Raw genomic sequence first — 23462 nt, 5'->3', positions numbered from 1 at the left:
AAAAGAACCTATTCTACTGAAAATTTCAGTCTTTAAAAGTGTCAGCCTACAGGTGTGTCACCGCCTGCTGCCCAGACTTGTAGCAGTCAGGGGTTCCCTTTCTGTTTTCTTGTTGTAATAAGTTGGTCCCCATTTCAGGGCAGCATGCTTCAGAGCAAGCCAGGACATGAAGAATCCAGCTAGGCTTATTTCTAGCCAAAAGCAGACACGTAACAGTGACTGTAAAGTAAGAAGACCAGCCAGGTGGAAAAACCAGTTTAAATCTCCTTCAAGGTAGATGGTGTTTTTCCCATTTATAGAAAAAGAAACTGAGGCCTGGAGAAGTTAAGTAACCGTGCTGAGTCTGTACAGCTAGTCAGTGGATATGAACGCAGGGCAGCCCAAGCCCTGAGGTCCAGCTGTCTGTGTGCATGGTGTTGCCTGCATACCTCCCACAGGTTCACAGGAAGACAGCAAGGCTCTGCTAGAGTGTATGTTCCAAGAGGTCAGTTCAAGAGATGGCACTGTTGACAAGTAACCCTTGTTTACTTCTAAGTTCAAGCTGAAACATGTTGAGAATGGGACTGTTTTCTGTTAACCTTAACCGTGAAAAGAGTCACTGAGTTAGAGACACTCTGGTCAAGAACCTAGCTTCCCAGATGACACAATGGTGAAGAACCCACCTGCCAATGTAGGAGATGGAAGAGACGGGGGTTCGATCCCTGGGTCGGGAAGAGCCCCTGGAGGAGGAAATGGCAACTCCCTCCAGAATTCTTGCATGGGAAATCCCATGGTCAGAGGAGCCTGGTGGGCTACGGTCCATTGGGTTGCAGAGTCAGACATGACTGACAGACTGAATGCACAAAACTTGGTTCATGAAAACATCATTTTCCTTACTCTTAAACTTCATGGGCATCATCTTTAAATACATCAACTTGTAATCAGTGTTACACCAAAGCAGCACTTCAGCTGAGTCGCTCGGTCATGTCTGACAAAGCAGCACTTGATCATCCTCAAATGTATAAAACATCTTCATGGATGGGGTGGAGAAGGCAGTGGCACCCCACTCCAGTACTCTTGCCTGGGAAATCCCATGGATGGAGGAGCCTCGTAGGCTACAGTCCATGGGGTCGCTAAGAGTCAGACACGACTGAGTGACTTCACTTTCACTTTTCACTTTCATGCATTGGAGAAGGAAATGGCAACCCACTCCAGTGTTCTTGCCTGGAGAATCCCGGGGACAGAGGATCCTGGTGGGCTTCTGTCTATGGGGTTGCAGAGTTGGACACGACTGACGCGACTTAGCAGCAGCAGCATGGATGGGATAAAATCAGGGTGTGTGTGAGCTGAAGGCTGTCTGGATGTGGAGTCAGAGATGTCCAGGTCAGACCAGGTGTTCCCTGACCCACTGACCCCGGACGAGGCAGCCTCCCTGAGCCTTCCTGGTCTAACGGATACAAAGGGAACAATAGCTTTTAAAAGGTTCTTCTGAGGGTCAGTAAGATAATATGTTCTGCTGTTAATCACTATGCACCTGATAGATGCCATTATATTTTTGTGTTTTAGTTAACAGTTTAATAATTGATCCTGTAGACCCACACTTTTTTTTAAATTATTCTTAAAACCTTACATTTGTTCATTTCTTTATAGTTACAGAGTAATTATATAACTAACTGTATTTGATCCCCATATGAACTCTGGAAGGGTAGTAGAAATATCTTCATTTTATAGATGATGTAACCAAGATGACAAGGTCACAGAGTCAGTGAAGGCAGCAGTGGACTCACCCTCTCTCCACGCATTGTGGCTGCTTCCTCATTTTTTAAGGTGACCCGAACATGTCCTTGATTCAGACCTAAGAAAAGGGAACTGCTGACTCCCTCTTCTAAGAGCGTCAAGAGATGTGGTAGAGAACGTATCGAGGTAACTCTCCTCAGTCTGAACTTTCCAGGTGAGAGGCTCGGCTCTGAAGGGTGAACTGTCCAGAGCATGTCCCCGTGTTGGTCACGTCCTCCGGGAAGTTGTCCAGCTCCCGGCTTTGCACAGAGCAGACGTAGTTCCCAAATGAACACACTGAACTGTTGGAAAGGCTGAGGAACCAGGAGCACCAGCTTTCTTTTTGTACACATGGGATAGGACACTTTCATATTATGTGCTTCTGGTCAGGGAGTTCATCGGTCATGGCCATGTGAGGGCTTTGTGTGCCTGCTGGGTCTGCCCATCTCCCTATTGGCCCTTTAAAAGCTCACTCAGTGTCATGAGGGGATTTGGGGAGCTCTGTCAATCAGGCTGGTGATTTTGGTATCAGGTACACTGTACACAGGAAATCTCCTCCCACTTCATTAACCACAGGAGGATAGAATTTCCTTCGTATTCTTTACATTGATAAATAATCCCTCAGCTTCTCATCGAAGGCAGTGGCACCCTACTCCAGTACTCTTGCCTGGAAAATCCCATGGACGGAGGAGCCTGGTAGGCTGCAGTCCATGGGGTCGCTAAGGGTCGGACACAACTAAAGTGACTTAGCAGCTTAGCAGCAGCAGCTTCTCATCAAAACAGAATTATGTTCCCTGGAAATCCAGTGGTCAAGAATCCACCTGGGAATGCAGGGGATACAGGTTCAAACTCTGGTTGGGGAGCTAAAATTCCACAGGCCCAGGAGCAACTAAGACCCAGTGCAGCCAAATAAATATTTAAAAACAAAACAAAAAGCCAAAATTGTGCAGCAGATAAAAATTAACATTCTGGAAGTTTTCCTTTACAGAGAATAAATGGAAGGAGATAATTGAGATTAAAATGTTTTGGCAAATTCAGATACCTAAGTGAACCCTGTCCCTCCCAAGGAACATCAGTACAAAGAAAATCCTTTACATGTCTCATCTCTTGAGTTCTCCTAATGCCTCCGTGAGCTGGGCTTAGTCTCCTTTCACGCAGAAGAAAGGTGCTCAGAGAAGGTCCCCAACTGGCCCAGAGCGCCCTGCGGCTGGCGGAGCTAGCTCCCACTGTACCGCACTGTCCTCCAAGGTAAACGCCAGTTTCCACAGCAAAAGTTTTTGATTTGTCATGCTTTGAAGTTATTAATTTAGGTCCTTTTATATAGGTTTCCACTTTTATATGACTAAGCAATCATAGCAAATTATTCAAGTAACATTTTCCAGGCTGGGTGAGTTTCAGTCAGAGTACACCTGAATAGCAGCCAGGACTGCTCCCTGTGAAATCATCACTGGGTGGGCTCTCCTTGTGGGACTTCACACAGCTAGAGACACACTGCAGTGCTGGTCCTCGCAGTGTTATACTCCAAAGGTAATGACCTTGGACTTATGGTCTATCTTGTCCTAATTTCTCCCCAGGATGACTGAAACATGACATCTAGCTTCTAGGGAGAAGACAATAATTGTGAATCAAATAATTGTGAATTAAACCCCCCCCAAAAAAAATATCAGGTAACTATTTAGTTTAGGCAAGTTATTAACCTCTAAACCATAATCTCCTTGGCTTTATCCAGTGAGCCATCTAAGTTAAGTAGTACACTGAACTTTAATAAACGTTTTCCTCAACAAGACACTACTCCCCAAGTTAGGTCTGTGTGTCTAACTGCTCAATTCCATGAACTGTATAATAGAACTCTAGAGTTTTCCCCCAGAGCACTTGTATGTATATTAACTAGGTTTTGGGTTTGTTATTTTTTTGGAAAATGGGCCTTAGAATTGCCTTGTCCTACTTAAATACATTGTTAGATACTTTAGCCCCTGAAAATCAACTTGAAAACTTGACACTAGAGGATTTACGAGAACATACTGGTTGTTTTCAGTAAATTATTTCGTACCTTAGATCCTCAGATTTAGTTACTGATGTAGAAAATGTCTGCGCATGTGTGTACTGTTCGTTTTCAGAAACTCTCCCTGCCAGTTTTGTAGGGTAAAGCACCATCTCAACGTTCTCCTTGATCCCTGGAGTGTGAAAGACAGGGCGCTCCTGGCACTCAGGAGGTGGCAGGGTGTGGAGGTCCACATGGCGGGGTGGGGGAACGCTCACTGCCCTGGAGTGGGCCGCACCCTCTGTTTGTTCATCTCTTGCCTTGTCCTGAAAGGCCCCAGGCAGCTGTTGAACCTGAGCTGCTGCCTGAAAAACACAGGCTTTCTCTCCCTCCCATCTCATGATGCACTGCGAGACTTCTAAGAATTAGAAGCAGCAGTATGTTTTCTTCCTGGGTTCCACATTGCTTAATTCCGCTGTAATGAAAACAGGTTTTAAAGAGCGAGCATTCAGTAGAAAATCCTACACGTTCTGGAACATTCTCTCTTTGTCTTCTCCAGTCCTTGGCTCTTAGCTCCAAGGATAGTTTATAATCATTTGATGAATCAGACATCCACAAGGGGTGGACAGCTTGTCTTCGGCAGACTGCTGCAGCTTTGACACCGCTCAAGGAAACAGCTTCTGCAGGCTTTCCGCCGCACAGGCCACATTTAGGGCCAAGAGCCAAGGACTCTGAAGCACCATCCAGGACGGTCTGCAAGAGCCTTGATCTCTGGTGTGAAACGAAGCGCTTTTAGGATTAAGAGTGATTTATAGACCACACTTTCGGTGAGGTGGTGTTTCTGGTATGTGGTGTGTTTATCAAAGGACAGCATGCCAAATGTCAGCCCCTGTTAACGAAAGCTGTAGAGGCAAAACTTCAAGGCTTTATACTGGAATATTTTCTTTTGCATCGACTGTAGTGATTTTCTTTCCTTTTTGCGTTTGAAACAGCTATTTGGTGAGAGATGACAAAAATTTTTGTCATTGAGTAAGAGACCTCGATAATTATTCTGACTTTATGTCCTTTGACCAAGTTTATTTTTCCCAACTAGTCTTTTTGTGGAAGGTGTAAATACTTTTAAGCTCAACTGACCTATTGAACAGACATGTTGTTCCTGGCATGGCGTGATTCATGGGCTTTTTAGTCAGCACTGACTCTTCTAAGGTAGTTCCCTGCCATCCCCATCCCATCTCCACAGAGTTTTTCCAGTAAGAGCTGCTTTTCTTCATAACACACACGATTTGTTGTTGTCTAGTCGCTCAGCCATGTCCCACTCTTTTTTGACCCCATGGCCTATAGCCCACCAAGCTCCTCTGTCCATGCAATTTCCCAGGCAAGAAAACCAGAGTGAGTTACCATTCCCCTTCTCCGGGGGATCTTCCGATCCAGGGATCGAACCCAGTCTCCTGCATTGGCAGGTGGATTCTTTACCGCTGAGCCACTGGGGAAACCCCATACACAGCTTACCATGGCACATTTAACTAAGTCTTATAATTGGAACTGAAAATGAGTCGCTGTATTTTCTGTGTGTGTATTTTCACTATATTTTCTTAATCAGGACTTAAGAATAGATATTTGTAGAAATGCTACTTTGACGATGAGGTGATTCCTGTGGTGAGATGTTTTGTGAACTGAGAAATCAGGTTTTCCTCTAAAAAAATAAACTATTAGGAATTGGTCCCCATGTCAGCTGAAGAAGTCATCACCCCACCCTCAGAGGTCACCTCAGACGGGGAGATGGGGACGTTTGAGAAGGTCCACGTCCAGGTGAAGGGCCGGGAGCTCGTCCTCACGGCAGCAGTGCTTGTCGTGAGCACAGAACACATGTGGCCACCCCTCTCCTTGCTTCCTCTCGCTCAGCTGAGCTGCGTGAGGCTGAGGTCTTGCCTTCCCACACTTCGCCTAGCGTGGGAGTCAGCTAAGAGTCAGCTGCCTGGGTTCACATCCCAGCACCAGTTTCTCATTTTTCTTACTTTCCCCTTATCACTGAGATAGTAGTCTCTTAGAGGAGTCGTGAGGGTGAAGTGTTCATCATATTCCTGGGGTGCATGTTAAGAGCTTATCTAGTATGTTGATATTCAAAGGAGAGTCTCCTTGAACCTGCACAGCCCCAAGTATCACAGACACGTGCGAGTCCCCTGCCGGGGCAGCTCCCAGCCCAGGAAACACCCTCCTTGTGTTCCAACATGTGTCCTCAAGTGAAGAAACAGTGGGGTCTGTGGCGATGGGGGGCTGTGCCCTGTTGACCTCAGAGCAGATACTGCCTCACAGTCCAGGAAGGATTTGAGCCACAAGTGATCCAAAGAGAAAAGACCATGAACATGTCAAGATCTTCTTATCAGCATGAATGCAGTAGCTTTTGCCATAAGGAAATATCGTTTCCCAGTCGAGCCAAGTTTCCATTTGCTTTCTTGTCTCAGGATTTCAGGTCAGTGTTCTGGGAGTTCTCATGACTTTGTTCAGTATGAGGAATAGTTACACTTGGGGATTGACTAGTATTTGTAATGTTAAATCAGATTACTCAAGCATTTGTCTGAGTCCATAACGCTTTCTTTCACCATCTCTCAAGAAAGTGTGTACAGATGTCTTTTTTGAGCAATTACTTGATATTTAGCTTCTCTGGTATTCTTTTAAAATCTCATTTTCTTGTGTTCATTATTTAACTTCTATTGTTTCCTTGTAGTTGCCTTGAATATCTCGCCTTTTGTCTGGGCATACAAACATGCCCAGGGCATGCCCAAAGGGCATATACCCTTTGTCTGTCCTGACACAGTTAACATTCAGTTATGTGAATAAAAAGGAACACAGACCCAGATAAAACTCAAAACTAATTTGTTTGACTTTGGACTTTAAGACGATTTTGCGCCAGATTTGCGTCCCCACTTGGATTTTATTTAAGCCGCTGTTATGATCAGTTTACATTCCTTAAGCATGTACCAGCTGGCTAATGGAACGAACAGGCAGGCCTGAGGAAGCCGCACTCAGATGGAAATTGGCCATGGATGATACACACATGGATCATTGAAAACTGACTGCAGTTTGTTCCTATGCCCAGAAAACTGTCTGCTTAATGATCTGGCTTCCTTGGACTTCTTGTCTCCATTGCACTGTCTATTCTACTATAATGAATTTGGTTTACAAAGAAACCTTTAGGATGTGTAAACGATCCAAGTATAAAAACTATGGCACTTAAATTTGTGTCTGAAATTTCATTGTTCAAGTTCTCCTTGTACTTAGTTCTTGTATATTCTCCCAACTGTTTGCTTTTCCTATACTTTAATTGCAGTTTATAACTCCTGCTTCACGATCTCATTAAAAACTATCTTGATTCGTGATGCCGATGCTTCATTATCTTTGATCATTTAAGTATCTGGCCTCTATGATAATGTGCGGTAGGAACTGACTTTGTTACTTCCTTACCCAGGAATTCATTAGTCAGGAGTTCCAGGGAAAACAGCAGAGGCTACAGGAGTGAAGAAAAATACTTGATTTTTTTTCTTCCTCCTTGATTTTGAAGGTGATGTTGTTATTTCAAGGACAAAACACAGGACAGCTGGAAGCTGTCGCTTTCCTGTTTGGAAGGAAAGCCCTGCAGCAGGAGCATGTGAGGAGTCGGGTGTGAGGCGTCGGGAGGTCCGCATTCCCAGGACCAAGGCTGGGCCCCCGGGCCCCTCCTCCCCCTCTCCAGCTCTCTGAATGAGTGTGAAGCAGTGGCAGCTCTGTCAGATCCCTTTTCTTCTTTTCCATTTATTTTGTGCCTTTTAATGATAAAGAGAAAACGGCTTCTCCAGGTCTTGCCATGCCAGTGCTTGTGGAGGAGACAGGAAGTACAAGAAGATGGAGGCAGGCAGCCTTAAACACGCTGGGCCTTTTGTTCTGTTCCTCTTCCTCCTGCTCTCCGTGTCCCCACTACCTCCTTCCTCGTCTGAAAACTGGTGTTGATAACTACATAGTCACGTTCAGATAGGGCAGTACTTTGTAAACTGTATTACCGGGTCCGCCCCAGTCACAGGCAGCCTGCTGGGCCTGCATTGCAGCCCACCTGTCACCATCTCCCATCACTCGTGAGCTGGTATATGCCAGGCGGTCCTTCTCATACTCATACCTTCTTTTCTCTTGGGCTGTTATCATAAATCAGAAAGTGAAAGTGAAGTCGCTCAGTCGTGTCCAACTCCTAGTGACCTCATGGACTGCAGCCTACCAGCTCCTCCGCCCATGGGATTTTCCAGACAAGAGTACTGGAGTGGGTTGCCATTGCCTTCTCCAATCAGAAGGTATCCTTCACTGTGGCAGATCAGGTTAACAGCAGCACCGGAGACAGTGTTAGGAGGAATGACAACTACAGAAGAATCACATCAAACCTCACTCTCTTGAAAGTGCCTGGATGGGTCCTCAGGACCTGGGCAGGGGTCCTGACTGAGTGTTGTCTCCTGCAGATGGCATTTCAACTGCATCACCATACAAAGTGGCTTCTGTAGGCGCGTATAGAAAGCCAGGCAGACATTTAACAGTTTTTATGGGAGAATGCATCCTGGCTCGTTTGTTCATGACTGGGGACCTGCGCGAGCAAGTTCTCTCCCTGATGATTTTCATTCTTTCTGCCGTCAGGAGGAAGGACACGTGTGGATCCAAGGATGATTGACTTCCTAGTTGTTTTTGTTTGTTGGTTTTTTGAAAACTACTGCTCTAATTGATGGGAAGGTAGGGGTGTATTTGGAATATTTTTACCCTTTGATTACTATTATTTTTTGTTTACATCGATATAAGGGTGAAGTCGAGATCTCTGTTTTGGAGCCATACAGGATAAATTTTTCCTGAAATGCCCTATGAGGCAAAGCCCTCAGATCACATCAGTAGGATATATTATTATTTTAAGGAGATGGAAGAAGGCTATGTGGCGACCAGCTGCACTTAGTATTCCTGACACCAGGGGGCTGGGCTGTGACCCCTGGTCTGAGTCCAGGGATGAGAAGTGGGCAAGTTGGTCAGTATTTCTGTTTTTCATCAGCCCATCAGTGGGCCCTCCCAGGATGGACCAGAGAGCATCCAGCTGCTGAGTTAGCTGAAATGACATTTTCTGAAGATCTCACTATTAATAGGAGTGTATTAAAATATATGTAAGTTATGTTAATATAAAAATAGCCAGATATATCTGCTGAGGACTAAGAGGGTGGTGAAACGGTTTGAAAGAATACTGTTAGAAACCTGGAGGTAAATATGGAGAAACAGATAAAAAGGAGTTGAAGTTTTTGGTGGGTAGGGAAGGGTGATGCCTTTAATTTTTTCTTCATTGTTTTTCCTCTTTATGGAAAGGATTTCTTTTTAATTTTTATGTATTTAAAACCATCAACCATTTAAGAACATTTTTAAAATTTGTCCCCCAATTTTGAAGTTTTATGCCTTGAAAGCTGTTCCTTTTCCAGAGTCACATATGTGGGATATATAGATTTTCAGAATATAGTGAGGTGACGACCTCTCAAATTTCTTCCCTTTTTTTCCCACCAGGAAAGCAATAGAAGAGCTGCTGAAAGAGGCAAAACGTGGGAAAACAAGAGCAGAAACAATGGGACCAATGGGCTGGTAAGTACTTGAGTCATCATCCTAAAAATTTAAAGATATGTAAATACACATTAAAGAGAAAAGTTTGCATGCAGAGGGAATGTAGAACCATGCGTGTAGAGGCGATCCCCCAGAGCCAGGTCGTGGAGGAAGGACACTGCTGAGGGTGTGGCCGTGGAGCAGGGGGCAGAGGGGTGCGGGCCAAGAACACCAGTCATGGTGTCAGCACCTCCGGCCCACAGGTCCCCAGGTCGACCCTGCTGTGCCTGAGGCCACCAGAGTGCGAGTAATATTACGCCAGCGTTCGTTGTTTAAGAATTCCTGGCTTAATTATAGTCCTCAATAAATTTACATTTACTTGTAAAAATTCTAACTTTAAGTATTTTGGTTTTGTGACAATTCAGCTATGTAGAACAAAGGTTTACCCATTGTTTGTTTGTTTGTTTTTAATAAACAGAGCTTGTTAAAACTTAATATAAACAAAGGAAGAATTTAACCTTAAGAACCACATCTACTCTTCTAAGTGTTGCTTTAGCAAGAGCATTTGCATCCAGTAAATATGCTGACTTAGATCTTTTATCTATAGTTTAAAATTCACTCTAACGGAGTACTTTGGGCTGTTAAACAGTGTAAAATGTAAAAGTGGATGGGAGTACAAGCTAGGTCTCTATGGATTTGACTCTTACAAGAACAGGGCCTACATCAGCTACAAACCAAGGTTAAAGTCAGAGAAATGGAGGAAAAAGGCAATTCCTAAAAATCAAGCAACATAAAATAAATGGACCTAAATGTGCCATATAGTAGACAGTTTAGCCACATACAGAGGAACTATTTCAGGTGATCTGTGAAACTTGACTGTATTTCCAAAAGACAGACAAGAACTAGAAAGAAACTTTAAATTGTTTCTCCAGTCATCACATTGTTAGTAATAATGTTGATACTGTTATTCTGAAAATACTCTATAGTAGGATAAAGCGAGTAAGTAAATATTTATTTGTTATAGATACTAAGGTTTTTAGTATAAAAGCTACAAATATAAAATTAAAGACATAAAAATCCATAACCCTAAATTGTAATTGGTAATACCATTATGAAGTTGTGCTAGATTTTCACTTTAGAAGAGAAAGAAAGGGCTTCCCTGATGGCCCAGTGGTGAAGAATCCACCTGCCAGTGCAAAGGACACGGATTCGAGCCCAGGTCCAGGAAGATCCCCCGTGCCATGGGGTAGCTAAGCTGGTGCACTGTAGCTCTGAGCCCAGGAGCCACAGCTGCTGAAGCCCATCACCCTGGAACCCGAGCTCCCCAACAGGAGAAGCCAGGGCAATGAGGAGCCCATGCACTGCAGCTTGGAAGCAGCCCCTTTCCGCCACAACTGGAGAAAACCCACACGCAGCAGCAAACACCCAACACAGCCATAAAGAAACTATGGAAGAGAGAGGAATCAGCTTCTCTAACTCTGTCCACAAAAAGCCCTAGGAACAGTGACCTTCCACTCAGTAGCAGTGAGGACGCCCCAGCACCCAGAGATGGCATATAATACTACAGTGGTGTATATAAGGCCGTCTCTCACGGACAGGAGCCAGAGATCCTTAGAGAAATAACTGGCTGCAGATCCGAGCCTGAGCCTGGAGTCAGCCGAGCTGCACGCGAGCTGGCACAGCCTCCTTACAGCCTCCAGCACCGCCCACACCCCCTGTGCCAACTGCACATTCAGGGAGTTCCCAGAGCAACCCTCAGCCTCAGTGATCTGCTAGAAAAACTCATGTAATTCACAGAAAGCTATTATACTTACAGTTACAGTTTATTACAAGGAAAGCATACAGATTAAAATCTGCCAAAGTAAGAAATGCAAAGGGCATGGTCTGGGGAGGTTCCAGACACAGAGTTGCTACTGCCCACCCCCTGTGGAGTCAGGACAGTTACCGCGACCTCCCAACCCAGCGACCAGCATCAACCTATGACAGTGTACTTGGCATTCTGCCAACCAGGAAAGCGACCCTGAGCCTCAGATGTCCAAAGTTTTTACTGGAGTTCCTCTCTGTAGCATGATTGATAGATTGCTCACATGACGGATCCCAGTCTCTGGCTCACCAGTGCCCCAGGAACCCAGATGCCCACCCTGAATCATGTGGACTCTCTCTCTGGCATTGGCATCCCTCACGGTCAGGTGTGGCCAGCTCCACCCCAAGCAGAGACGATTCTATCAGGTATGATGTTGCCTCCCAGAATCGATATTACCTCCCAGAAGCCATATTACCTCCCAGAAGCCAGGGCAAAGTCCAGACAACTCTGTGGGCAAGACCACTGTTTACTGTGCAATCAGTACACATATAAAGCTGAGCCAGAAAACCTTATCATATCAGAAAGTAAAACTCTCAAAGACTACAGTAATCATGTCAGAAAGACTAGGAACCAAGTTGAAAGGCCTCCCGCTAATTGAATCATCAAAAAAATAAAGCTATAGTGGCAGAGATACCTAAAACATGTCACAATCCATAAGGTCATAACAATAATCACATCAGGAAACTCAGTGGTCCCTTTTGGACAATGCTAAGGAACCAAATCATTGTTTGTAAAACTGGTAAGCAATGAGAAAGAACCAAGTATTTATCCTGTTGCTTATACAAATTATACATCAAAGTTATATAACAACTGATGAAAGAAAACTTCTTTATAGAATTGTAACTGTTAAATGGGAGACTGCAGAATAAGATTATCATTTGTATTCTTAACAACTCCATCATAAGACAATCTAAGAACAGACAAAAGATTTGAATAAACACTTCACTAAAAATGATATCAAATTGGCTAATATCTTTTCATTGGCATATGAAAAGATGCTCAGATCAGTTACTAGGAAAATGCAAATTAAAACCACAGTTTTTCACTACAAATGCACTAGACTGACTAAAATTTAAAAAGACGGACAGCAGCAGATAAAGAGGAGGATCTGGAACAACTAGAATGCTCACACATTGTTGGCAGAAATGTAAAATCATACAGCCACTTGGAAAACAATTGGCAGTTTCTTACAATATGCACTCACAGAATTATTATTCTAACCGCTGACCAGAGGATTGACAATGTAAGCCCACACACAAATCTGTCCAGTAATGTCCACGGCAGTTTTACTCATGATAGCTCAAAACTGGAAACAGCCCAAATGCCCATCAGCTGATGTGTGGACACGCCCTGGTGATGCCCATACATTCCATACGAGTCAGTAACACAAAGGAGCGGAGCTGCTGATAACACGCTGCATGGGTGAGTCTCAGATGCACTGCGCTCATGAAAGAAACCAGACTCAGTACATGACACCGTGTAAGATTCCGTTTATATGACCCGGAGAAAAGCCAGAAAAAGCCAGACCCAGAGGGACAGAACACCGCTCATCACTTGCCAAGAGGCGGGGGCCACAGGACTGCATTTACTGCCCAGCTTTTCTGGGTGATGGAAGTGTTGTGCATCTTGGTTGCTGTGATTATAAGATGACTACACACACTCGTCAAGACTCATCATGCTGTTTACTTAAAAGGATAAATGTGATTCTGTGGAAGCAGACAGTAAATAAGTCTGCTTATACAGAAGACATACGTATAAATTTATGATTTAAAAATTTGATTTTTTAAATCTGATTTAAAAATAAGAAGAATGTCATTATTCTACAATCCCTAATGATAGACTGAATCTAGGCAAAGCTCTGTCTATGACTTGCTAATCTATTGGATGAGAAGCTGATGGGGAACCTTCTAATGAGTGGGTCAGGCTGATGACACTGGACCCACCCATCGATCCTTTTGCCACAGAAAGGTGCAAGAGGAAGAGAGTACCACCACTTAAGAGACATGCTTGTAAAGAACCTGAACCTGAATCTGATCAAGTCTCTAGTGAGAGCTACTACTACTCTACTCAATGACTGTAGAGATAAAATTACAGAAATGGGAAATATGAGGAATTCTACAGGACAAACAAACCAGTTTCTTTAACAGATGAATTCCATGGCAGAAAGGGAGGAGGAGTGCCGCGTGGATTAATAGATCTGAGACAGCTCTAAGTGTAACCTTGTCTGCATTCTTATCCAGACTCATTGAAACAAAGGTGTGTAATGATACAAGAAATTAATGTTGACTTCTGTTTAGCTGTGATAATAGTACTGCTATTATTTTTTTAAGCTGTTACCTTTCAGAAATTCATTCTTACGTTTTTATGGATGCAGTGATATAATGAAATGCAAAGATCCAGTGTGGATCAATCTGTATGTATGATTTCATTTTAGCAGATACCCACAAGGAGCAACTGGTCAACTACTGGTGGGCGGTGGTCTGCTTTTCTAAGCATCTAGAAGGTTTTTACATTTGCTCTAAAATTTAAAATAGAACTAGAGCAAGTGACACTCTTTTTTTCCTCTTGGATATTCCGTAAGAGAGATCTCAAGTGAGGCAGTTGAACTGTTGCCAGAAAGAGATTGCTGAACTAGGGAAAATGCAAGTGGGATGAACTTTTTTTATATCATAAAGAAAGAAACCATTTGGTGCTGTGTACTTCCTTGGACATATTTCAGCAAAAAGAATCTCTTGAGAAGCTGTTCTTGACAGACGCCTTAGAGAAGCTGAAGTATTGGCCTGTGTGACTTCCTTTCAGTCAACATAAAGGAATTTATAAGCACGAATTTCAGAAATTTGCTCAGCTTCACGGTCTACAAAGCTGTATTTATTCGGTCATATTCACTTCTACTGATCCTAGCCCGGTGTAATAATTGAGCCCAGTGCCTGGGTAACTTCCGCCTTAGACATGGAGAGGCTTGTACTTTGGTAGAAAAAGTCCCAAAGGTTGGATTTGACAGAAAACGATTCTCCAGTTTTCATAACGCAGTTGTTTTAAGGGGAATGACATTTTGGCATTTTCTGTTTGGCTTGGGGTCAATCTGGTGACATGGGTGAGCACTCCTACATTTTCTGATATTTTATGTCAGCAGCGAATCATTTCCCCGGCCTTGAGCCAGTCATGCGGTGTCTATTCATTTAAACGTCCTAGGGGACCAGCACTGCCCCTCCTTGTCCCAGGCCCAGTGGCTGTTGTCTGTTAGCACACAGGACACTGGGCATCCCGCCCCTGCCTCCCGCGTTCACCCCGCTTCCTGCCCAGTTAGGAAAGTGGGTGGGGAGCCCCGAAGGAGCGACCCTCAGCTCACATAGTGGCGGAGACGACCTGTGTGGCTGAGGGAGCAGGGGCCCAGGGGCCGTGCCCTGTCGTACATTCCAGAGCCCCTGCTGCTCACACCCCTGCTCTGACCCTCTCCTTGTCCCACCTTCTGTCCCTCCTGGCCATTGCCTCAAACACAGGCAGCCTGTGATGTATTTCTGCTGCAGGACCTAGCATAATGCCTTACACATGAAAGAGCCTCAGATTTTTAGAAACCAATACTGCAGATACAGATGCACATATGTGTTGGCTATTCTTCATTACTTTTAGGTGTAGTTTTGGAGGCGGAGCGTATTGAAAACCTACTTCATTGCAGAAAAGCTGCTGGCACACTGGTCGCCAGGGCTGCTCCCTTCGGGACAGACGCACAGAAGCAGATGGTACGTGGTGTCAGGTGGACTCGGAACACCGGCCCTGCAGGAGCCCAGGTGAGTCTGACACAGACAAGGACAGGGGCACAGAACACCCTGGACACACATGACTTGGAGATCTGTGAAGTGCATCAGGCCATGGGAGATGATGGTGGTTCTTCCTCTGTTTAGGAAAGCAGAGCGGGGTCAGGGTTGCAGGCTCCATGCATTGTACCCTGATCCAGTCCTTTGTTTTGCTGCCAAAGCCCTTCCCATACAACATTTTATTTTCCATTCTGCATGCTCCTTGCACGCTCTCAGATGTACATCTGAGGTAATAGCCACAGAAAGAAGCCCAGCTACAGTCCCCACAGCCCAAGGAGCCAGGTGATCCTGGATCTTGAGCCCGCGGTTGGTGACAACTCAGCTCGTCTAAGGCGCCACAGTCACCATAACCGCCCACGGTGCCACAGGTGCTAATCTGGCAATCAAATGCCTCAGCTGCTTGAGAAGTTCTTGTAGAGTGTTATAATCCCTATAGCTGCACTGCTCATCCTTAATTACTCTGCATTACTCGCAAGCATACAAAGAAAAGTGCAGAATGCAAGATAAAATGCTGTGTGCCTGCATGGGAAGGGCTTTGGCAGCAAAACAAAAGAACGGATCAGGGTACAATGCAAGGAGCCTGCCTCCCTGACCCCAAAGCTCTGCTTCCCTAAACAGAAGAAGAACCACCACCATGTCCCATGGCCTGACGCATTCACAGATCTCCAAGTCACATGTGCCCAGGGCATTCTGTGCCCCTGTCCTTGTCTGTGTCAGACTCACCTGGGCTCCCACACAGCTGGCATCTCGAGCCCACCCGACGCCACATACTGTCTGCTTCTATGCATCTGTCCCAAAGGGAAGGACCCCCACCCCCACCCCCACCCCCACCCCCGCCCAGCTACCAACTGGGGTCGTGCAGGGAGGATGGACTCTGGAGTCAGAGTCCTGGTTCCCGTCCCAGCTCCACGCCCTCCCAGCTCGGGACCCACAAGCATGCAGCTTCCCATGCATCTGCCAGAGGGATGATGGCAGGAGAGATGGAGGGAGGCGACACTGGTGGCAGGAATTGCCTGACAGCGTGGTCGCCACCCTCCTGGTTCTCACTTGCGAGTGGTCACGTACCACTTATTCGATGGGTCACATTCATGAAAGTGTTTCAGAAACTGACGTGGCAGCTCTGCATCTGCAGAGTGTTAGGTATTACTACCTCTGTCCAAAGTATTAAAATCAGAAAGGAGAAAAACAAAAAAACTACATTTATCTTCCCCCTGCTGTTCTCTGCGCTTGTTTGAAACAAGCCTGTGATGAAAAACAAAACAAAACAGTTGACTGTTTTTCATGAGTGGAGTCTGATAACTGCCAGGAGAAAGTGCCTCACTTTTGTGAAGGACGTTACACGGCACGCCTACTCGGGAAATGGGGAGAGCAGGCTGAGGAACTGACACTCCTGGCCTCAGTCCATCTCAGTCTCTGCCAGGGCAGGCGAGACCCCTCCTCGCAGGCTCTGCATCAGCAGCTTTGAAAGCAGAAGGAAGTTGCTTAACTTTTTGGATTAACATGGATAGAACGCCAGGTCTTGAGTCTGATGCTGCTGTCATGGGTACTTTCTAAAGCAGTTTTAAGCATCTGATTCTATTTATAGAATTTCATATCCATTTATGTTGTTAGCATCTTAAATCTGGCTCTCCCCATGTGAGCTAGTATAACTTTCTAAAATCAACATGAACCAAAAATAAGAGTAACCGGCCAGGGTGAGAAAGTTGACATTGTGGGGTCACAGCTCCTTAGGAAAGCAGCTGCACACCCCGTGGCCCCCGCCCCTCATCCCAGCACAGCCAGTGACAGAGCCGCTGCAGACGCGCCCAGCAGCCAGGCCTGCGCCCGCGCCCCAGGGCTCACGCTCTCCCTGTAACGCTGACATGGAAGAGGCTTCAGGACAGTTGAGGATCTAAGACTAGCGTATCGTGTCATCTCAAATACAGAAAAAAGTGGCACTAAAAGAGAGCTGAGAGACAAGAAGCCAGAGAGCAATGAAATAATTTTCTCATGTGTGAAGGAGAGAAGGGTAGTTTTCCAAAGGGTCAACAAACGTAGAGAACATGAGACGCTCCAAACAGGAAGGGCCCTTTGAGGTCACACGTCACTCCAGCCTCCAGTGTTACTGCACCTGAGGAGTACCTGTAGATGGAGTTTATGGGTCATTAGGAAATGCAGATAATAAGCGCAGAGGTCATGCCCACGAGCCCACTGGCTCTGACATCAGTGGAGAATTGAGGTGTCCTGGAGAGTGAAGCTTGCAGATATAGAAGCTTAACTATTTTAAGCACCAAAACTTTAAAACTGTAACCATTTTTAGGAACATTTCTGTAAAATATCTTATTTTTTTCTTGATGGCTCAGGGTTTTATATTTTAATAATTTTTTTTTTCATTGAGAGACATCAGATATTCTATGTTCTTAATTAACTTACTATCTCAGGTGATTTGAGACTTAGTGGCCTTGGGTTCCTATCCTGGACAAATCCTGAATATATGAATTTGAGTGCTATATATATTCTCTTTCATGAAAGGAGAATGAACAGTAATAACATTACATTATTACTATAATGAATAATAATAAGGCTCCACAGTCCCTTGTTTAAAGCCCTCAGATCCAGATAAGTTTCTTAGAAAGGTACCATAGCACAGACAGCATGCACGACAAGTACCCTCACGGTATCTGTTCAACACATAGTCATCTCCCCAGCAAAGCATATGAATGTTACTCCAAAGGGGACGCAGACTAGAAATAAGTGCCCAGCGTCAGATTAGGTCAGGTCTGGCTGCCAAATAAGTTGTGTCCAGAAAAGGAACTTGGTTTTCAAATTTTGGAATCATGCATAAGTAATCATAGACCCACAGATACCATTTATCAGGAATTTGCTCTATGCCGGGCACTATGCTAAGTGCTTCGTGGGTTATCTCATTCAACTCTTGCAGTAGATGAGTAATTCTGTTAACAAATAGAAAACTGAAGCACAGAGGCATCGGGTAACTCTCAGGATCCCAAAGCCAGTGAAGCCGAAGGGCTAGGGTATGCACCAGAGCAAACCTCTACTGAGTGCCTGTTACCTACCAGGCATTGTTGCAAGCACACATTCAGCCTCCATCAACCTGCCCTCTAACTCGGTCACTATGATGGTCCCCTTTTAACAGAGGATGGGCAACAGGGAGATGATCTGACATGCCCAAGGTCCAGTCTGGTAGACACTGTGACCCCAGAGCACATGTGTGCACCCTGTTGTATGAGTTCATTGCAGAAGAAAAACTGGTGATGAGATTCAGCAAAAGTAATTACCATGTTACAGACCAGAGCTCAAGGCCAAGAGAGAGATTCAAGTTTTCACTGTGTGCGGTTTTCGTTTGTGTAGCCAAATGAAAGATTGGCTCCACCTAAAAAACGAATACTGCATGTGTAAATATGTGTCAACATGTAAATTAATGATCTGATCAGTGACATCCTTCCTCCTGGGTGAACTTGAATCATGAAGCTCCTGAAATGTACATGGCCCAGAAATTCGCCTGGAGGGGAAACGTGTGGCCAGAGCTCCCTGGCAGAGCAGGCTCTGAAACAGAAAGTCCTCAATTAGAATCTGAGTTTTTTAGAGGGTAAAAGGTGGTTTTAATAGACTCTTTAGATTATTTTTTATTTCTGGAGTAGATCATGTAGGTGCAGTATTCAGGGTATAGCAGGAGATACTTTTTTTGTTCCTCAGGGAGGGACTTACCCTTATTCTTTGATATTTAAAAGCGGGCCACCATAAACATAAATCTGCATTTTGAGTTAATGCCTAGTCAAAGCAGGCATTATGGTAAAGAGGATAAATGACTCAGGAATTAAAAAAAGGAATTAAATGACTCAGGTGATGTGTGTTGTGGTCATTGTGTGTATACCTTGGCTTAATTAGTCTCAGCCAGGAAGACAGGGTCAAGGTCTTCAGACAGGGTCCAGCCACTCTGTCTGGGAATTCTCAGTGTCCTGGGTTTTCCCCCTTGTACTCGGAGTTTACACTAGGTGGCATGCAAGGAAAGCTGAACAAATTCAGAAACTTGACTCCGGGGAAGCAAGATTCTTTGGCACAGGCCCTGATGGGAGGGTTCAGCTCTGGAGTCCACATTTGATTTGTGGTTGTTCTCTCTTTGCCCCCAGGATGAAGTGTCCTCTTGCCGGGACAAATAAAAGATTTCTAATTAACACAATTAAGAATACCCTGCCCTCCCACAAAGAGCAAGACCACGAACAAAAAGAGGACAGCAAGGAACCGGCGAAAAGCCAGAGCCAGAAAGAGGAAGGGCGCCAGAAGCACCGGTCTCACCCGTACAAGCACAGCGTCCACGCCCGGCGCTCGCCGCCCGGGAAGCGGGGGAAGCGGGGCGGCCACGAGAAGTCGCACACGCGGTCCAGCAAGCGGTGAGGTGGGGGCCCGGGGCCCAGAGAGACCCTCCCAGCACCCGGGCCTGGGGTGGTGCGGAGACACCAGGACGGGTTTACAGCAGGGCCTCAGTCCTCACGGCGGACAGTCACGTGAGGCTCCACGATGGAAGGAGCACAGCGACGTCCCGGCAGGTTTAAGCGGCTTCGGCAGTGTAATATACATTCGTCTGGGTTTTCTTCTGTCTTGTTTGGAAGTTGGTTTCAAAATAAATCTAGAATTTACAAGTTTTCGGAGATTATTAAAACTAGTTCCAGTTTTTGTTTCTGTTTTTTGATGTGCTGCACTTGTGGTCTTTTCTCGGAATTTCTCAAAACAGATAGTTGTCGATCCTGTACTTTTTAGGGGTGACGATTTTAGAAACCTGGCCAGTGACCATATTTATGAAAAGCTGTTGCCCTTGTTTACCCGGAAATTCTTGAGAGCTCTGTACCTGTTAACCTTTAAACGAACAACGTAGGAAAATCTCAAAATCCTTTTGAATTTAGCGCCTCACCCCCTCCCCCATTAATAGCCAGGGGTTAAAAAACTGTCTCTCTTCTTTCCTTGTGCATTTTCAAACTCATTCCTGAGATAGAACACTTTTTCTGTATTTCATTTTGGGGGGAATATGTACGTTTTAAGTGGTGCTTTTAAAAGAACCTTCAAAAGTTAAAATTACTATTATTTTTGTGCTATGTCTTATTTAGCTAAAGACCTACGATGCCATTCTTAGCTGTTGTACAGTTGTTTCAGAAATCTGGATTTTAAATAAAAGTGTTTACAATGCCTTTTTTCTGTTTTTTCAATATCAGTGCGGCTCTGTTTTTAACATACAATTATCATTACTCACACCTGTATTTTTCCTTTTATACTCAGAAAAATGTCACCAAGCACGCTCTTCCCCCATCCACGAAAGGAAGAAGAATCTGTTCACACCACCCACCACCTCCCAAAGCATCCGAGCTTATGCCTGGCTGCTCCCAGATAATCACTTGATGCAGCCCAGCTCCCTGCTTCCCAGCAGCAGAAAAAAAACCCTTTCTAAGTGCTAGAAAGGAGACCATCCACAAAGTCGGCTCCAGGGTGTTGAACGGACCCACTCTGCCCCCACCGCAGAGCTGCCCGCCACACCTGTTCAGCCGGCTCTGAGCCCAAAGCTTGGGGCTCAGACCCAAAGCTTCTGCACAGCCCTGTTCCCCAAGAACCCAACCTCACCCCCATGACTTTGTACAAACACCCTTTCCTCTTAAACACTGCAGAGGGACCTTTTGGTTCATACGACTTTATCCAAGTCCAGTTACACATTAGCCTATATCATTTGTGCTAAATTTGAAATGTTTTGTATTTAAACATCTATTAGAGACAGCACAGAGTTGTGGTTTTTAAACACTTCTAATTAAGTAAAAGTTGAACTCTCATTTGTCTATGTGCCCTGAATTTAGAGCACACTGGCAAGCTCATTATTCTGAAAAAGGGGATGATCGTGATAAGCATGTTCTTCCCCTCAACAGTAAAGGAAGTGCTTTAGCCTCATCACACGCACCTTTCTCAGCCAACTGTGTTAAAGGACAAGCATTCCTCAAAACCATTTTCCCCTTAAAAACCTCCACCCCACTTGTGAAATTTTTATTAGAGTCTTTAAAACTTTCATCAGGGCTTCCCAGGTGGCTCAGTGGGTAAAGAATCCACCTGCAATGCAGGAGATGCAGGTTTGATCCCTGGGTTGGGAAGATCCCCTGGAGAAGGGCATGGCAACCCACTCCAGTGTTCTTGCCTGGAGAATCCCATGGGCAGAGGAGCCTGGAGGGCTACAGTCCATGGGGTCGAAAAAGAGACACAACTGAGTGACTAACACTTTCACTTTTCACTTCTCTCTGAAAAACCTGTACATCTGTGCTTTGACCTCTGATGGGCAAAATAGATCTCAGAACTGAGAGGTTGTTCCTGGGTTATAATCCTAAATTTGGTTTGAATAAAATTTTTCATTTCTTTTTTAGATTGATTTTTTAATTTTTTTTTAAATTTATTTTTAATTGGAGGATAATTCTTTACAATACTGTGTTGGCTTCTTCCATACAACAACGTTGTATCAGCTGTAAGTATATATGTATGTCCCCTCCCTCTTGAACCTCCCTGTCACCCCCTACACCATTCTAGATTGTTGACAACAGGCATACAATGCAATTCAACTGCAATTTTAAAACCTAACAAGTTTCCTCTAAAATTTAGATGGGACTCCAAAAGACCTAGAGTAACCAAAACCATTTTGAAAAAAAAGAAAAAAAATGCTGGAGGACTTGCTCTGTCTCACTTCGAGGCTTATTATAAATTTACAGTAATTTGGAGAATGTGGCATTGACATCAAGATGGACAAATAGATCACTGGAACAGATGGAGAGTCCAGAAAACGACAGTACATGTATGTTACAATGACTTTTGACAAAAGCGAAAAAGTAAGTTGGTAGTGGGTGGACTTCCAGGATAACAGGATAAGGATTTCTGCAGAGGGCCTCCCAGTGAAAACTGTCTTAAGAAACAGTTAAAGTCTCCAGAAATGAGACTAAGGGTACTGCAGCACATATATATTTTTTTATAAGTCAACAAAGATATAGTAACAGTGATAGTCTGGGTTTTTAATCACACCCACTCCCTCCCCACTCCCAGCTCAGTGGCACAGAAACCCCACTCCAGACTTGCGTGGCCCAGAACACAAATCTCGCTCTGCCCCCAGCATGTAGGCTGTTCTCCCAGAGGGCAGGATGCCAGCATTTCTCATCATGTCCCCAGACACCCGTTGTTGAGACTGAGTTCTGAGCAAGAGTGGCCAGGAGATGAGGCTGCTTCCTCCCATCTGGTTCCCACTGAGACAGAGGCTCTATCTTGGGTCACAAAGCCACTGGGAGCTCTGAGGCCCCGATCACCCTCGTCCCGGCTCATGAGACTGGTTCCACATCAAGAAGACCTGAAGCCACTGCACCCACCTCCGCCTCCTGCTCAGTTCCTAAGGTGGGAGTATAACTCAGATAGAAGCTCATCACTGTCCATATACCACTTCCCAGTTCCAGAGCTCTGGCTCAGAGATTTTTCTGGAGGAGGAAGCAGGCTATAAAACAGATAGCTCCTAGCCTCTTCCCAAAGAAACTGACTTTGTTTGCCAAAGAACATGGAGAAGTTCGCATAATGATGCATTCAAAAACAGTGGAGATTGTGGTGAGAAATAAGAGGATAGTGATAGATTTGTTGAAGACAGAGGCTAAACTGAAGACTTCGTTTGCAGTAGAGAACTTGGGGTGGGAGCGGGGCACTGGGAGTAGCTCTCCTAGGATAATAACAAATATCAAACACTGATCTCAGAAACTATTTGACTGGTTTAGTCTCTGGAACAACTGATGCCCTAGAGCATTGTTGAAAACAATAGAGCAATTATCCTACAAGTTGTGGAGCTTAACAGCTAGATGTGATCAGGGGAAAAGATAGCCGAAAAGAAGCCCTGCCAATGCACTGTCATCCAGGCCAGCTGGGCACACTTAAGGCTGCATACCATTGGTTGAGAAGCAACATCAAAGGTTTAACACTCCATGTGTTTGTGTAAAATAGACTTCTCTGAAATAAAAGTCACTAAACAAGCAATGGAGAAGGAAATGGCAACCCACTCCAGTATTCTTGCCTGGAGAATCCCATGGATGGAGGAGCCTGGTGGGCTACAGTTCACAGGGTCGCAAAGAGACACAACTGAGTGACTTCACTTCACTTTCACTTAAACAAGCAATCAAGTAAATGGAAGGGGGGACCAGAACCCAGAATTTCTATCCTAAACTACCTAAAATGTCCAATTTCCAACAAAATGTATGAGACATACAAAGAAACAGAAAAACATGACTTACACATGGTGGGGGGGGGGGGGGCAGTGGAAGCCGACAACACAAATTGCCTGTGAGAGTCACCAGATGTTGGATTTAACAGTTAATGGAGACTTCAAGTAGTTATAAATACAGTATGTTCAAATAACTAGTGGAAACCATGGTTTATAAAATAAAGGAAGGTATGCTGACAATGTTACATCAAATAGCTA

At 44.8% G+C, this 23462-nt stretch overlaps 1 protein-coding gene across 1 annotated transcript in view; it reads left to right on the top strand.

Annotated features, from left to right (window-relative positions):
- The window catches only part of LOC138089117 (protein POLR1D-like), a 34571-nt gene extending 14413 nt beyond the window's left edge, over positions 1–20158 (top strand). The window contains exons 2-3 of the mRNA XM_068984476.1: positions 9284–9358; positions 19126–20158. Of these exons, the coding sequence (XP_068840577.1) occupies positions 9284–9358; positions 19126–19390 (340 nt within the window). The 3' untranslated portion in view covers positions 19391–20158. The remainder of the gene's footprint in view (positions 1–9283; positions 9359–19125) is intronic.
- The last annotated feature ends 3304 nt before the right edge of the window (positions 20159–23462 follow it).

This window comes from Capricornis sumatraensis, chromosome 12 (assembly GCF_032405125.1).
Source record: "Capricornis sumatraensis isolate serow.1 chromosome 12, serow.2, whole genome shotgun sequence".
Classification (NCBI taxonomy): Eukaryota; Metazoa; Chordata; class Mammalia; order Artiodactyla; family Bovidae; genus Capricornis; species Capricornis sumatraensis.
Note: the sequence above shows the minus strand (reverse complement) of the source record. Positions and strands in the feature narration are given on the sequence as shown.